Source organism: Diplotaxodon limnothrissa, linkage group LG23 (assembly GCF_057381915.1).
Source record: "Diplotaxodon limnothrissa isolate DT_005_m linkage group LG23, D_limnothrissa_male_GT1.1, whole genome shotgun sequence".
Taxonomy (NCBI): domain Eukaryota; kingdom Metazoa; phylum Chordata; class Actinopteri; order Cichliformes; family Cichlidae; genus Diplotaxodon; species Diplotaxodon limnothrissa.
In genome coordinates, this window is record NC_140617.1 from 23894074 (window position 1) to 23909592 (window position 15519).

At 40.6% G+C, this 15519-nt stretch overlaps 1 protein-coding gene across 3 annotated transcripts in view; it reads left to right on the top strand.

Moving 5' to 3' along the window:
- The window catches only part of LOC146608103 (receptor tyrosine-protein kinase erbB-4-like), a 381455-nt gene that overhangs the window by 256574 nt on the left and 109362 nt on the right, over positions 1–15519 (top strand). For all 3 annotated transcript variants that reach the window (XM_085348721.1, XM_085348723.1, XM_085348722.1), the window contains exons 4-7: positions 8334–8468; positions 10745–10810; positions 13887–14005; positions 14740–14881. In XM_085348721.1, coding sequence (XP_085204847.1) covers positions 8334–8468; positions 10745–10810; positions 13887–14005; positions 14740–14881 — 462 coding nt within the window. The remainder of the gene's footprint in view (positions 1–8333; positions 8469–10744; positions 10811–13886; positions 14006–14739; positions 14882–15519) is intronic.

The window sequence follows — 15519 nt, forward strand, 5'->3', positions numbered from 1 at the left end:
TGTGTAGGTGCTAAAGCTGACAGATCTGACAGTGGTTGTAAATATAAGATGTCTTTGTAATATAAAATAAGAGATCTCTGTGTGAAAGGAGTCTGAGGCAATGCTGGAGCTATTTTTAGACGGTGTGTGTGTGAGTGAAAATGCAAATGAGTAAGCAGTGAACTGTTTAAACCACAGTTGGTTTTACAAATACTGCTGCAAACATTGTTGAGTGTGTGTTTCAAATGCCATTTATGTTTATTAGAGGACTATAAATAAAGTTTTGAGTTGCCGTAGTGGATGTATAGTAATTGACTGAGTTTGGATGTAGATATATAAATATATTGAGTGCACTGTATATACTTAAGACTAACACATTACTTTCAGTAGTAACTTTTCTCCAGCATTAGTTGCTGGTGTGGTTTATTTTTTCAATTTCTTGTGTGTGCGGTGAGAATTAATGGAGGTTTCAATTTTTCGTTTGTTTGTTTTTGACTTGCTCTTTCTGATTATGACAAGCATGTCTAAAATACTCTTAGGAAAGTGTGTTTTGAGTTATATTCCTCAACTCTAGTCACAGTTTAAGTGTGTGAATGCGGTGACTAGAAGGTTTTGAATGATGAATAAAGGTGTGAGAGGTATTTCTTTGGTGATGTAAAGTAGGATGTTTAAAGTTTGAAAGTGTTTTTAATTTAAGAGATGCATGAGTGATGTTATAAGAGTTTGAGTTTCTTTTTCTTTCAGTTCAAGAACGCATAAGTACATACACTTGGTACACCCGTTTACTCTTTTACTTTATTAAAACAGACGGTGTATTTGAGTTTGAATTTCAGTAATTGTATGTTGATATGGTAATTTAGTTTTATGTTAGGTGAAGGAGATGTCCATCTCTGCGTCTTGCAGGATTGAAAGTGAAAGTTGAAGGTTGTGATGTGAATGCTGTGAGTACTCGATTTGAATGATTCTGTGTGATGTGTACAAAATACTAAATAATAATAACACTATGAAAGTTGATAGTAGAGTGAGTGCAAGGCGGTGTGTGAACAGAGGAAGTCTGAGAGAGAAGTGTGTGCGTAGGCAAAATGCAGAGTGTGTGCGTGAAATAAGGGAGTATTGTTTTTACATCAAGGTTTAGTAGAACTAAAGTAGAACGTCACAAACAAACAAAAGAAGGTAAAATGAAGAGAGAAAATAACTGACAATTACATTAATGAATAGAAAACACACATACACAAAGTGCCATATGTGAAATTATTCTAGGAAGGAATCAGAAGTGAGATAGTTTAATATAAGATGCAATGAAGGAAGCAGCTTACACTCCTTTAATTTCCAGAGCCAGTGTGTTCCCTCCCCTGCCCACTTGGGCCCCGTATCAGGCGAGTATGGAAGGCTGGATAGCCCATGACGGGTAAGATCCCACCTCGAAACCCTGGGACAACCTAAGGCAGGCACAGTCACGATTACTCGGCCTCACTCAGTCCCTGTGAGCTCAGACTCACTGGTGAGATGAAGTGAAGAAGATGGGACCTCAAGGGTAAAGCCGCTGGGCTAAGGCGGAGGTGGAAAGTGGCAAGTGGAGCCCTACCTTCTGGCTGAGGACAAGGAATGCTGCTATTTAAGGTAGGAAATCAAAATTTGGGTTAGTAAATTTGGGAAGGAGAAAATTGACTGTTTAAAGGCAAAATTATGAAGGAGTCTGACACACTGCAAAAGCAACATATGCAAATTCACACACACAAACAGAAAATGCATTAACCTTATAAAGACAAGACAAGCTCATGATGATTATTTGTATAGATACTGATTAAACCTGGCTTAGAACACAAAGATACGCAATGAAGATCAGTTTGCTACTTGTATGAGTGGTAGAATGGTGTGAATGGTTAATGAAATACACTTGAGTTTGAAGCTGAGGAATAACTCAAAGAAGTTATATGACAAAGGGAGTGAGTTATGAAAACAAAAAAGTGTTTAAGGTAGTTTTAAAAGAGTGACTTAGGAGTGCTCTCGTACTGAGTGATCAACACTAGTGATCACTGTAGAAAGAAATAAAATAATTTAATAAGGAGATAATGTTTAAACATATGTTTCTCTTGTTACAGCAACTTCTTGAGATATGACTCAGTATGCAAATTAGCTGGAGTGTGTGTGTGACTGAGGAAGTGACTTTCAGAAGAGGAAGCATGGCAGACAAGAGAAGTGCAGATTTGGGTAGGAAATTTATAGTTTAGTGATATGTTGTTGTAAAGGGGTCTTATGCTGAATGTAAGTATGTTACAGAGCATAAGGGGGTGATTTTTGTGTGCAAATTGTGTGGTTTTAATGAGACTTTCGGTGTATTGAGGAGGTGAAATTATGTGGTGGCAAAACTTTTGTGTGTTTAAGGTTGTTGAGGTTGTTGTGGTGATGGGTTGATTCTGTCAGTTAGGTTTGGGTTGTTGTTTTTGTTTTTAATAGAGGGAGTTTTAGGAAACATCGACATGTCTAAAATTGGGCCCATTATTTTGTAACAGTGCACTTAAAGAAAACCTGTCAGGTGATTTTGTTTTGTGTTCTCATGAGCTAATAATCAGCTCTATGCTTTGATTAAGTTGAAGACTACTTGCTGTCGGCGTACAGAGTGTCTTCCCACACGTGTGTATTCATTAAAAATCATTGTTTGACCAAGAGCTTCTGGACCAAGGGTGGTTTGTACTCTCCCTCCTCAATTTTGAACCTTAACAATACCAATAGAGGTTTCTTGAGTTACATCATGTGTATCAACTCGATAATGAACCCATCGCGATGTGTATATATAAATCAGAAAAACAGCTTCATTTAATCAATTTAAATCCTAACATTGTTTCAAAAAGACCCTAAATTGAATAAGCAGAAGAAAATTAATGGATGTTTCAGAAAGAAGGAGGAGTTATGTTCATTGGTTAACAACCTATAATCGACAAATTATTGGCCAACGAATGTGCTGATTCACCATCAGTCCTGCCCTTCGCTTGTCATATCCAGTTTTGAAACACCAAAAAGGCCAAAAGCAGCTTGAGCCTTCAGAGCAGGAGCTGCCCTTCCTGCTTTGGTCAGCTGGAGCTCAACTCATGTGAGAAAGTGGTTTTCATAGTGATTTGGTCATATTTGGACAGGAAGAGAGAACTGCAGAGTTATTAACTAACTCACACTGGCTTACAAGGTTGGATAGGAAGGAACATCTGTAATTTGCACTGATATTGAATGTTAAGTTTAATCAAACCAAATACTGGATCCCTGTCGCTCAAAGCAGTCAAGCTGTAAATAATGCATAACCTTAACCCCTAAAGTAAAATTAGGCATTTTGACAAGTCTGCAAGACTGAGTTTTGGAGCCATTCTTCATTTTCTTCATTTTTCTTAACCCCCCTAAAGTCTCTTCTGACCATAACCCTTAACCCAAGCAGGTGGTTTAAATAAGGCTTACAGTGTGGATATTTAAGTCACTGTTTATCACTTTGAAACAAACCCTCATTTTATTCCTTGAATGCCCGCACTGTTATATTGTTCAGCAACACTTTTTTAGAGCTTGACTGCGCTAAATATGAAGCACCATCCTTTATGATGGAGCATTAGAGGGAGTCAGAAATGTGGGGTTTATGGGACTGAGTGATGGAGAAGAAAGAAAGTAAATGAATTCAATAAAGGTGGTGTCATTAAATTAAGCCATTTATTCCATTTTTCAGTTTTGCATTTGATGGAATTTCTCCAGTGACCTCCTCTTATTCCCCAGCACAGTTCTATATCAAATCTAATCTCTGATTCAGCATGACACTTCGACTTTTGCTATGTGATTCTTTTTTTCTCCATCACAGTGAGGCACTTTATTTCACTGCCAAGAGAGCTGTAGCAAAATGCTGCACCAGAAGCCGTCTTGAACCAAACATGACCTGACCATATGGCATTAGAGGCCTCAGCGGCCGTATACATGCATAAAACGGCATGACTAGGAAGTGTCACCCAGAGGAGCTGAAGTCTTTTGGTTGAACATATAGACAATCAAAAGGGAGACAGGAGATTTTTTCTTTTTTGTACCTATTTTAGAGACTGCATAGTAGATCATAGTGTATTTTTCTATGGAGCTGAAATTAAAGAAGTGATGTGGAGCTTTGTGATTGATATGAATATTACTTCATCTCAAATCCTTCCTGCTTTGGTTAGCTGGAGCTCAATTCATGTAAGAAAGTGTCTTTCATAGTCTCCTATAGTAATATCCCACTCATTCAGACATTTTCTTTATCATTACAATGGGTGAAATCTGCTACTAACCAACGTATCTCTTAAAGAATAAGACATTTTATTGCACAATTTACAGATTCATACGTTGTAATTGCTTGGATTGGTTATGCATGTCATGACTGGAAGTTTCTCACTTTTTTTTTTTTTACTGTAGAATGATGGTTACATCCAACTTTGACCACTGACCCTTTTGATTGGACTCCCACAAATTGTCATAAGTATAATGTGTCATCAAGACTGCAAGGCAAACAGTGTTAATTAAGGCCACGTTTCAGACCTTTGTCACTGATATCAATGTGAGTTTTGAGTCTGTAGCCCAAGAATGATCAAACTACTGTTTGGTAAATGCATTGATGCAATGGCACCTTGCTAGTCCATTTGAACACTCAGAATTACACACTCTCTAGCATTCATATGCACACTCACTCCAGTGGATGTATTGGGGGCAACCAAGGGTTCACCTTGAACTTTGACACATGAACTGGGTTAGCCAGGGATCGATCTGATGACTTTCCGATTGGTATTGGATAGACTGTACCACCTACCACAGTAATTCTGCAGAATAAGAGTGAGCCGATGTCATTAAAGGTGCTCAGGTGTTGGGAAACTGAAAGACATGCTTCATGTAGGTCATGTGTTATTAACCACATTTCCCTAATGATAATAAAAAGCAAAATGAACCAGGATTTGGTCCACAATCTTAGTCAAGACTTGTCTGAACAACTATTCCATGATTTATCATTGCATTTGCTTAATATGTCCAGTTCATTTCACGACCACCACTGACCGGACCAGTTTTCCTGTATCAAATAAAATATTTCTATATCTAAGATCAAAATGATCAAAGTGAACAGAATTTTTCTGCAGTGTTTTACAAAATGAGTTTGAAGGTGCATACCGCAAAACCAAGGGAAGATGCATGACTAGGGTTCATGGTTGAGTCAGAAATAGTATATAAAAAGAGGAGGGCCTGGGGAGGAGGTGGGTTACAAAGCAGCTTGCAGATGGACAATCACTGTTGTGTAAAGTAATGTTTTCAATGCAGTGTATATGGGTTTCCTGAACTGATTGGGGGGCGATCGTGGCTCAAGAGTTGGGAGTTCGCCTTGTAATCGGAAGGTTGCCGGTTCGAGCCCCGCCTCGAATAGTCTCGGTCGTTGTGTCCTTGGGCAAGACACTTCACCTACCGCATACTGGTGTTGGCCAGAAGGGCCAATATATGGCAGATATGGCAGCCTCGCCCCACAGGGCAGCTGTGGCTACAACTGTAGCTTGCCTCCACCAGTGTGTGAATGTGTGTGTGTGAATGGGTGGATGACTGGGTGTGTAAAGCGCTTTGGGGTCCCTAGGGGGGACTAGTAAAAGCGCTATACAAATACAGGCCATTTACCATTGTGTGGAAAGGGTATTAAGTGAATCGGGAACCTCAGGAATTCGCATGACCTCAGGAATTCGCATGATAAGGTGGGGCCAGGTTTCACAATGAACACACCCGAAACTCTGGCTGATTGGGACCCAACCAGTTTCACACCTTGGCTCAGGCGATTAGAGGATCATCAGGGGGTCCTTTTGTCCCTCTGTGGGGGGTTACTCCCACTAGGTTTATATCTGGGACTCTCCACCATTTGACCTTAGAACTGAAGAAGCTTCTCGGATGAGAGGTGAAACGTCTTCAAGCAACTTAAAGAAGTCCAGACGCTTTTCTTTGCAAGCTCCTTTGACTACGATGACCTGGATGACTGAGAACCTTCACAGACAGGTATTAAGTGAACCATTGTCTGATGTGGGTTGAGTAGGAAGGTACATCTGTAGATCAGATGAGATTGCTTAATGTGCAGCATGTTTCCAGAGATTCATATATTCTGTCAAATCTTTCTTTTCCAATTTCTTGCAATTGAACGATGGCCCCATGCTTGAAAACAGATTATTAATAAATGTAATTAAAGGAAAATTAGCTGAACCTTGCTTGTTTGTGCTTCACAACATTTACACAGCATTAAGAGTGCTTTATGTGCCTGTCAAACACACTGCACAAAACCTGCTTTTTAGTGTGTCGGCCTTTATTTACAATGCCGAACCAATACTATGTCTTTTTTCAGTTACTGGACAAAAAAGCCTTCAAAAGCTTTTCAAGGTGTTACCCTAGCATAGCACACCATTATAAATCCTCACTTGCAGCTGCAAAATATGAGAGGCAACATCTGCTGAGTCTGTAGTTTGACATAAACTAAAACATCCTTCAGAAACTTCAAGGCTTTACAGTGTTTTTATCTCATAGGCAAGACACGTAACAATCCAGCGAGGGATGCTCACTTCTAGCCAGTTGTAAAAAGAGGTCATTTTCAAGCAAAGTAGGGCCCTCACCCAGTCGTGGTGGAAAGATGCCTGACACAAGCAAATGTCCGATGAGCCTGTGTGTGTGTAAAACCTATAATCTTGACCTGTTACGTGCTCCCTGATGACCTTGTCTATGTGCACAGTATGTCTGAACTAATGGGTTGTTTGTTCAAGGATCTTTAGAGGCGTGAAGCGGCTCAACAACAAAGCCCTCTATCACATGAAGGAGACTTAAGGGAAAACACGAAATGCACATATGGACACATCTGCCGTCTGAAAAATAATTAATCGGGGTTCGGTAATGGATGGCCGTTCATTTCACAGCTATTTTTGAATGCTATCAAAGCATGCTGATGGTGCAGTCCATGTGCTATTTGTACAAGCTTCTTCTTCCTTTTTTTTTTCTCTCCAGCCGCCATACATGAATGTTAAACACGCCCAGATAAATCGTCCATTGTGACGGGAACATGATTACATGAAGCTGCGGCTGTAGGCCATTCAGCAGGCAGACAGAGCGCCATGTCACCTCTAAGAGAGCTTTGAATAAATGTCCCCGTCTCCACCAAGGCCCACTTCTTTAATCAGGGTGTCGGATGGTAATGATTAGCTTCCTGTGTGTGTGTGTGTGTGTGTGTGTGTGTGTGTGTGTGTGTGTGTGTGTGTGTGTGTGTGTGTGTGTGTGTGTGTGCTTCTCAGCAGTCGAATCATAAGCGCACGCCGTTAATAATCTGCCTGGAGAGACAATGCCCTTCTTTACCTTTAGCTAATCCAGCCCTAATCTGAAGCACATTGTTGCTTCTTTTTTCATTATTAAATTTCATTTATTTTGACAAGTACTTTCATGGAATCATATTCAAGGAGAAGGAGATGCAAGATGATTGTATCTAAATCCCCCAAATAGGTTAAATTATATAGTCTGCTGGTATCCCAGAGAGAAAGAAACACAGATGGGGGCTGTTTTTTCCCTTCTGCTTTGGGTCACAACTCAGGAGGGGGGGATTACTGCAGCATCATTTCATTCAGTCTCTATATCCAAAACCTGGATTAGTAACAGGGAGAGGGATTAGAATGTATTATCACTATCCATGCCCAGGCATCTGTTAAGGGCACTGGTCCTTGAAAGGAAACATATTTTTGCTATTAAGCAAATGCTGGTTGAAGTGCCTGCCTTTGTCTTTGGTGTGTTGGCTCTCACTGTGGAGTAGGTCACGAAAAGCTCCAGTTCCAGTTATTTTCTATGAGACAGTTTGATTGTTTGGGCCGCTTAGGAGTCTTGAAGTTAATAATTCAACAATAAAAAGAAAAAAGTTTCAAGATTTAAGTGCATCTAAACTCCGAAGCTATGCGCTTTCTCTGCTCCAGTTTTAATTAACACAACAAGTATCATGTCTGCCTGTGACATTCAAACTCATTAACTCTGAAGATAAATGAAATTACTTAATAATACTCAGCGCATAATTAGGAAATCAGACTGGCGTATAGTAGGAGTTTCTTTAAAATCCATTTGCTTATTTTTATGAGGTACTTTCTATACAAATATCTTTGGACTTGGCATAGAATATCTGTGTGCATTTGTCAATAGCATTTATCGTCATGCTCAGATGCGCTTCAGGGAACAGCATATGCAGCGTGGTACTTTGAGACAAAGAGAAGAGTTAACCTTGAAGTATTGATTTTCTGCCATCGTGCACATGTACTCTATATCCACGGCTATGTGCTCATTTGTCTCTTTCTCTCTCCTTTCTGTTTTTCCTTGTGCAGAGATACTGAATGGGGGCGTTTATGTTGACCAGAACAAATTCCTGTGTCACGCAGACACCATCCATTGGCGTGACATTATCAAGAACCCCCAAGCTGAGCTGCTGGTGGTGCCGTCCAACAACAGCAACAATGGATGTGAGTACAGAGTGAGGGTGCAAACCGGTAGAACCAGTAGTTTTTGATTAGATTAACCTTCTGACCTCTAAGTCACTGGTGATGCCCCCAAGCAATGAACACTTAAGTTCTTGTTTTAAAGAAGAGGTCAATGGGATTTTATAGGCTAAAAGCACCCCGGTAGACCTGAAGTGGATAAATAGAAGAAGATGGATGAATGAAGGATGGAGGTTTCGGAACAAACCGGCAAGAAGCTATTAATCCACATAGCCAAAAGTATACATACAGACTCAAATATATACTTAAATCTTTTAAAAGTTTGGTGTTAAAAGTTCAATAATGTCTTTTAACTCAACAATACCAAGCCCTGTAAACTTCTCATTAGTGATCATGATAGACTACAACTGGTAGTTTCTCTTTGCCAGCATAAAAAAGGTTTGTTTGACAGCACTAATGGGGTTAAACACTATTCAAAGCAATGGGAAAGTCCAATGAATTCAGTGAAGCTCTAATAAGAATAATAGGAGATTTTCACAGCTTTGGAAGGTCTCTACCCGCCATTTCTAAACAACTGCAGTTTCCAAAATCATACAGTCATTAAATATGTGTCATTCCACCCTGGAAATAGAACAAAATTACCATGACATTCATGCCCATGATGAGTGGATGTAACCTTCTGATCACAACTGTATATACGTCATATACAGGTTTAATATGACAGAAATACTTCATCTCTGGCACTGAAACCACATCCACAGCTGTTCAAACCTTCTGTTTGCATGGGGCAGCCAATTATAAGAAAGCTGGCTTAAGGAAAAGTTAAAGGAATGAAATAGGACTGTTTCAAGCAGTAAATGAACTAACAGGCAGTTGCACTAAGGCCCAGTATAAGATACCTAAGGTTCATTTTAACTGTGAATCATGCAAAGCTTCTCTACTAGAGTCCAAGAATAAAAATGTGGAGCAAGATATGAATGTAATAGGTGCCCTTTAAAGTATCGTCAGTGAAATGTTAAAGTGGCACATTCCAACATACTGTAGAAACACACACACACACACACACACACACACACACACATCCAGCAGCAATCACGCCCTATCCTCATTCTGTTTGCCTGGCGGTCATTTGGAAGCAAAATCACATAGTGTTAGATCAGCGCGTGAACCTTTCTATTGTAGTGGTATGTTAACGACTTTGCAGCAAGGCCCATGGAGCTGCTGTCTGCTGTGGTCTTTTTAAATCTCAGTGAATCTGACAGCTGGTTTGAAGCTGCCCACTTCCCTTGTTACCCAACCGCCTCACCCCCTTTGTGGTCCCGGCTGTCCCTCAGCTCCCTCTGCTTTGGCCATAACAGGCGTCAGTATCCGGCGGACATTCTGTCAGAGGAACTGGCTGCTAAAGACAACTCTTTCAAACTTTTCTGCGCATTTATGGACAAGCCTTTTGCTCATTTTGAGGGATGGAAAGCAGTTTCTTCAGGGTCTCTGTATCAAAACGTGTCAGGGTGAACAATGGGGACAGCTGTGGCACCGAGTGGTAGCAAAGACATAGACAATGGGGCAAATGAAAAGGCGTTATGACCTTTTTTTTACACTTTGCAGAATGAACAGAATACAATCTGACTAGCATGAGCAGGGATCAGGACATCATGCAAAGCCTGTTTCTAGACAATAAAGGTTGGGGAAGACCCTGTACAAGTACAATGTGCGTGAAACGTTGCTATTTTGTTGATGAGATGCCACTGATGTAGGAGGAAGGGGATGAAAAGAAACAAAGAACAGAGGAGGTGGGCCAAAAATGACAAGAGAGTTTGTGGGAGTGGAGGTTGCCAAATTGAGGCCCTTTGCCAAGTTGTAGTTAGTATTTAACATTAACAACCCCACAGTGGGAGTGGTTGAAGGGGCCGGGTGACAATCTGCCTCACTATTCCACTTACTCTGTAATTAACCCATAGTCAATTAAGTCTTGATGATGGGCCACGGGCAGATGAAGGCTGTGAATGCTCTGTCAGGTCCCACTTTGCCTGCTAGCTCTTGACGGAAGGGAGAAGAAGCCTGTCTTTCATGCTCATGTTTCTCACAGGCCATGAGTCGCCAGTGACTTGAAATCTATTGTTGGATGAGCGGAGGAGATTCGACAGTTCTGTCACTGTCATTAGTCAAGCAGTTTTAAGGGCATGCACGAGCGAACGATTAGGTGTTTGATGTGTGTGGGGGCAGTGTCTTTAATGTGTGTTTGTGTCAAAACTACGTCTAAAGTTTGCAGAGAGTTCTCTGATGTACGGTGTCTTTTGCAGGCAGACGCTGTCATCGCTCATGTAACGGACGCTGCTGGGGCCATCAGGAGGACCAGTGTCAAACTTGTGAGTGCACTACCGCAGTCCCACCTCAAAACGCTGATTCACACGTGATGTAATGTATTGCTTTCCCGGTATAAAATTAAAAATTAATCCTATTGCCCTTTACTGATATCACATGCATGTGTAGCTTTACTTCTTTGCGGACATCCACATTAGGTGTTGGGTAGTTTAATGTCAATCAGAAGACTTTTACCCTGCAAATAAGGGGTGGATCAACTTGGCCAACAATCCCTGAACTTGCTGGTTAGACAAACATCATCCTTTGGGCTGGAAAACTTTTTCACAATAATTACTTATATTGAAAGCTCAATTTTCCATTTGTCTATGGTGCCAAGTTATAAATCCCACTCTGATAACACAACTCCAAAGCTACACCCTTTATTGTAAAGGTAACACTGTGGACCAGTGCTACATGTATTGAAGTTAAGAGTGGTGTCAAATAGCTATGCACAGAGAGAGACAGTCATGTGAAAAAGAACGTTTTCACATTACGTGGCCCTCTGGGGTACATCTCATGATTCAGGAGCTCGCAGAACCACCTTTAGCTGCAGTAACTTGAAGTAATACTTTTCTCTATGACTTTATCAGTCTCATCATTTTGGATGAATTGTGACCCACTCTTCTCTACAATGTTGCTTCAGTTCAGTTCACGGGGCCGTTGCAGCACCTTAGTTTTTATCTTTTTCAGCCATTCTGTTGTAAATTTGCTGCCTTGCTTTGGGTCATTCTCCCGTTATATGAGCCAGTTTGAAGTAAATTTAAGTTGTTGGACTCACATTTGACTCAAGAGTACTTTGGTAGTACATGGTGGATTCAATGACTTTAAGGTGCCCAGGTCCTGTGGCTGCAAAATAAGCCTGAATCATTACCCCACCATCAATCAGCTGATATGTGTTTGTGCTGATATGCTATATTTGGTTTTGTGTGTCATGACCAAACATCTCCATTTTGCTATCGTCTGTGCGAAGGACATTGTTCCAGAAGTCTTGTAGTTTGTTCACTTGCAACTTTGCACTTAGCTTTACTGCTATGTTGTTGTTTTTTTTAGAAAGCAGAGGCTTTCTCCTGAAAATGCTTCCAAACAAGTCTTTTTCTAGTTGTACTCTTATGAACTTGAACATTTTAGATGTTAACTGAGCCCTTTAGTGAACCAAGTTTCATCATGGTAATGGTGTTTTAGATGTGCCTATATGTATTTTTGGCAATTTGGACAAAACCAAGCTAGTTATTCCCTAAGACAGGCTAATAGTGTTCTAGATCCAATGCATTCAAACACATATAAAGTATATCATTAGATTTGTGGAAGTGTGAAAAGGTCAGTTTGTGAAGTTTAAATGTGTTATGTTCATTTTAGTGAAAATTTAGACTGTGAAATCTAGCAGTTTATTGGCTAAGCTAGGCTAACCTTACCCTGCAATGCAAAGGCTTGGGGCCTAATATCGATGTTCTTAATCTTACAGTTATGAAATGTTGTTTGAAGACATTATTTCTCTCTGATTTTGCAGGGCTAAGCTAGGAACAACCAGGATATTCTTTTCACTTCAGATATAGACAGTCTAGTGTTATGCCAGTAAGCTATGCTAACCAACCTACGACTCATTTGCCTAGCATAAGTCATTTCATTTAAAAAGAAAAAAAAAGTACAACCCACACAAACAATAATTCATTTTACAACTGAAAAAGTTTTTCAAAATCTATTTATGCAAAGTGCAATAGCAGAACTCAACATAAACACTGAGAAGTAGGCTAATGAAATTCTTTTAAATCACTTATTAGTTTAAGGCCAAGTGACCCCTTGTTTTTACTGACTGGCAGGAGAAAATTAATGATACTGTAAAATCTGCTTTAAAATAATCTGTAATCTCCAGTAATCTGCTTTGGGATAGATTTGCTTTTTAAGCTTCATGAGGACTATCCTATTTTTTTCTTTTTCTTCTCATTTTTTATTAAAGTTGGACACCAAGCTTATAGCCAATATCTAGAAAATGTATTATTAATTATAGGTAGGAAATAACTGTTCATCACCGTGTAGCAATACTTGGCACATAACAAATAAAAGGAAAAAAATGAGATACCAAAGGAAGGAGTTTAACTAGAGAAATGTTTGTCGTTCATATAATTACAGGATGTTCCCCTCATGGAAAGACTTACAGAGGCTCTGGCTTGTTTTTCTTAAACTAACAGACTAATAGATTACAGAGGCTTGGGTTTTTTTTCCACTACTGCATCATTATGTTCGCAACTCAGCACAGAGTGAGCACAGCAGTTTTTAATGCCTGGGCTTCAAGCTCCTGCTGACTCTCTGGCTGGTCTATATCCTTCTTTATCAATACAGTGTGGGAGACTGTCCTTTATCAGAAATGTTGGCTGATGAAATGGGGACAAGCCACACATTACTAATGATACTTACACAGCTCCCGTTAAACTAGTTGAAATAAAATACAGAGAAGAAACTGGAATGGCAGTAAATATTTCCCTGGTTACTGCAAAAGTTGGCATATCAGCGAGTAAAGCCAGGCTTTCTGGGAATCAGAACAGTTGGACGGCGTCTTTGGCCAATTGACTCGCTTGGCTGAAAGCACCCATTGTATAAACACTGATATGGCGAATCTGTGAGATTCAGTAAATTTTTTCCAAACTTTATGTATCTAGGGAAAACCAACTGGGTTTCCACAAGCAAAGCTCCCCCTTAGATTCATTCCTGGACGCTGTCAAACACTATTTTCAGCTGTTCGGTCTCTGAGCTGAAGCTTCGGAGCAGTTAGAGGAGAAGAGTCCTCTTCAAGGGTTTCCAAGGAGGTTCTTGAGACAGAAGACAGTGCTTCATGTTTTTAAAGTACGTCTGTGCTTTCTAGGCAGTGACTCTGTGGTCGCAAACCAACTTGGCTGACCTTTAGGTTGCTGAAGCCCCAAATTTCTTCCTGCCTACATGCGACTGTGAGCAGTTGTGACTAGAGAGGAAGGTTGAGCGTGGTGGTATTGTCTCTCTTTATGAGTGTGAATGTATGTAGATGTGTGTGCGTGTCTGTGTGTGTGTGTGCCAGACCTTTAAAATTCAGTCTTTCCACTTCCGTTGCAGTGACAAAAACGGTGTGTGCAGAGCAGTGTGACGGTCGATGCTTCGGGCCTTACGTCAGCGACTGCTGCCATCGCGAATGCGCCGGCGGCTGCTCCGGCCCCAAGGACACGGACTGCTTTGTACGTCACACACACACACACACACACACACACACACACACACACACACACACACACACTTTCTCACTCTTTAACTCTCTTTACTTCTTTTATTTCTGCCTTCAACACACACGTACAGTGACCAAAAAAGAAAGAAAGAAAATCATCCTATCTACACTCATCCTTCTTCCCATTCCACATCTTTTGTCCAACATCTGTTTGCCATCCTCCCCGCCCGAAAATGATCCACTTTGTTTACCTGCTGATAAATTGTTTGTCATTTTATGGTGCTGTAAACATCTTCCACAGCGGCGCTCTTTAAAGGACAAATTGGGGATTCTGTGTCATAATTAATATCCCTTTTATCACCTCAAGTTCTACCTTTTTCCTCAAACTGGTGCATGACTTCCCTGCACATGCTGACAGGGATGATATTGTAGTTGTAATTCACAGAAAGGCTCATCCAATTCAATTACTGCTGTTTCCGCCTGTGGCCACAGACGACAAATCACTTAAGAGGTTTATGGGAAAACATTTCACCATTTACATCATGGCTGTGGATCAATGGCTCCAATTTTTCTCCCATTTGGTGTTCAAAGAGACAAAGGAGGGCCGCATGATTCGCATGTCGCAATCCCACGTAAAAATGAAATGCTGCTGTAATACTCTTTCGCTCATGGTGACTTATGCAGGAAAATCACAGCCCTCCCCATTTGCCTTCAACCTAGCTCACTGCGGTTGTATTCCCTCTGCAGGCTTGCACCAATTTCAACGACAGCGGGGCCTGCGTGACCCAGTGCCCTCAGCCCTTTGTGTACAACCCGACGTCCTTCCAGTTAGAGCACAACCCCAGGGCGAAATACACCTATGGAGCCTTCTGTGTCAAGAAATGTCCACGTAAGTCTGCACCTAGTTCTCAGCGAACGCAGTGCACATCCAAGCAGCTGCAAAATGATCTGGTGTGTGTGCCATTACACAACGCTACGCCGCAATAACATAGATGCTGATAATAACGCTCGTAAATAAGTCTTTGTTTTTTGTTTTTTAGAATCTGTGCTGGCGTCTGTTGATGAGTCATTTATCCCCTGTCAATCCTGAAATTGGACCCCAGGCAATTATTTCAAGTCAAGATAGATTACTCAAACATAAATCAAACATAAATAAAGTGTGTATCTCAATCAGCTAGTTGCTATGCCATCTGCTTCAGCTTCTGGCAGCTGAAAAAGCTTAGCTCGTTCTGTCATGGATGTGCAGTTATGGTAGTGAAATATTTCAGCGAACGTGCATTAAAATTTGAGTGACATGAAGAGACTGCATGTTCGACTTCTACTGATCATCAGATGATCATACCACAGTATGGCTTTCCTGTTTCTGCAACCAAGTACTTAGCTAATTCATTACTGTTTCTCATTGATATAGACCATTAGTTTTGATCATTACACAAATGTGATTAAAATACAATCAGTTTCATACAATTAGAGGGGTCCTTCCAGGAATGTGCTTTGATTTTTATAGTATTATATTTCAAATTTACT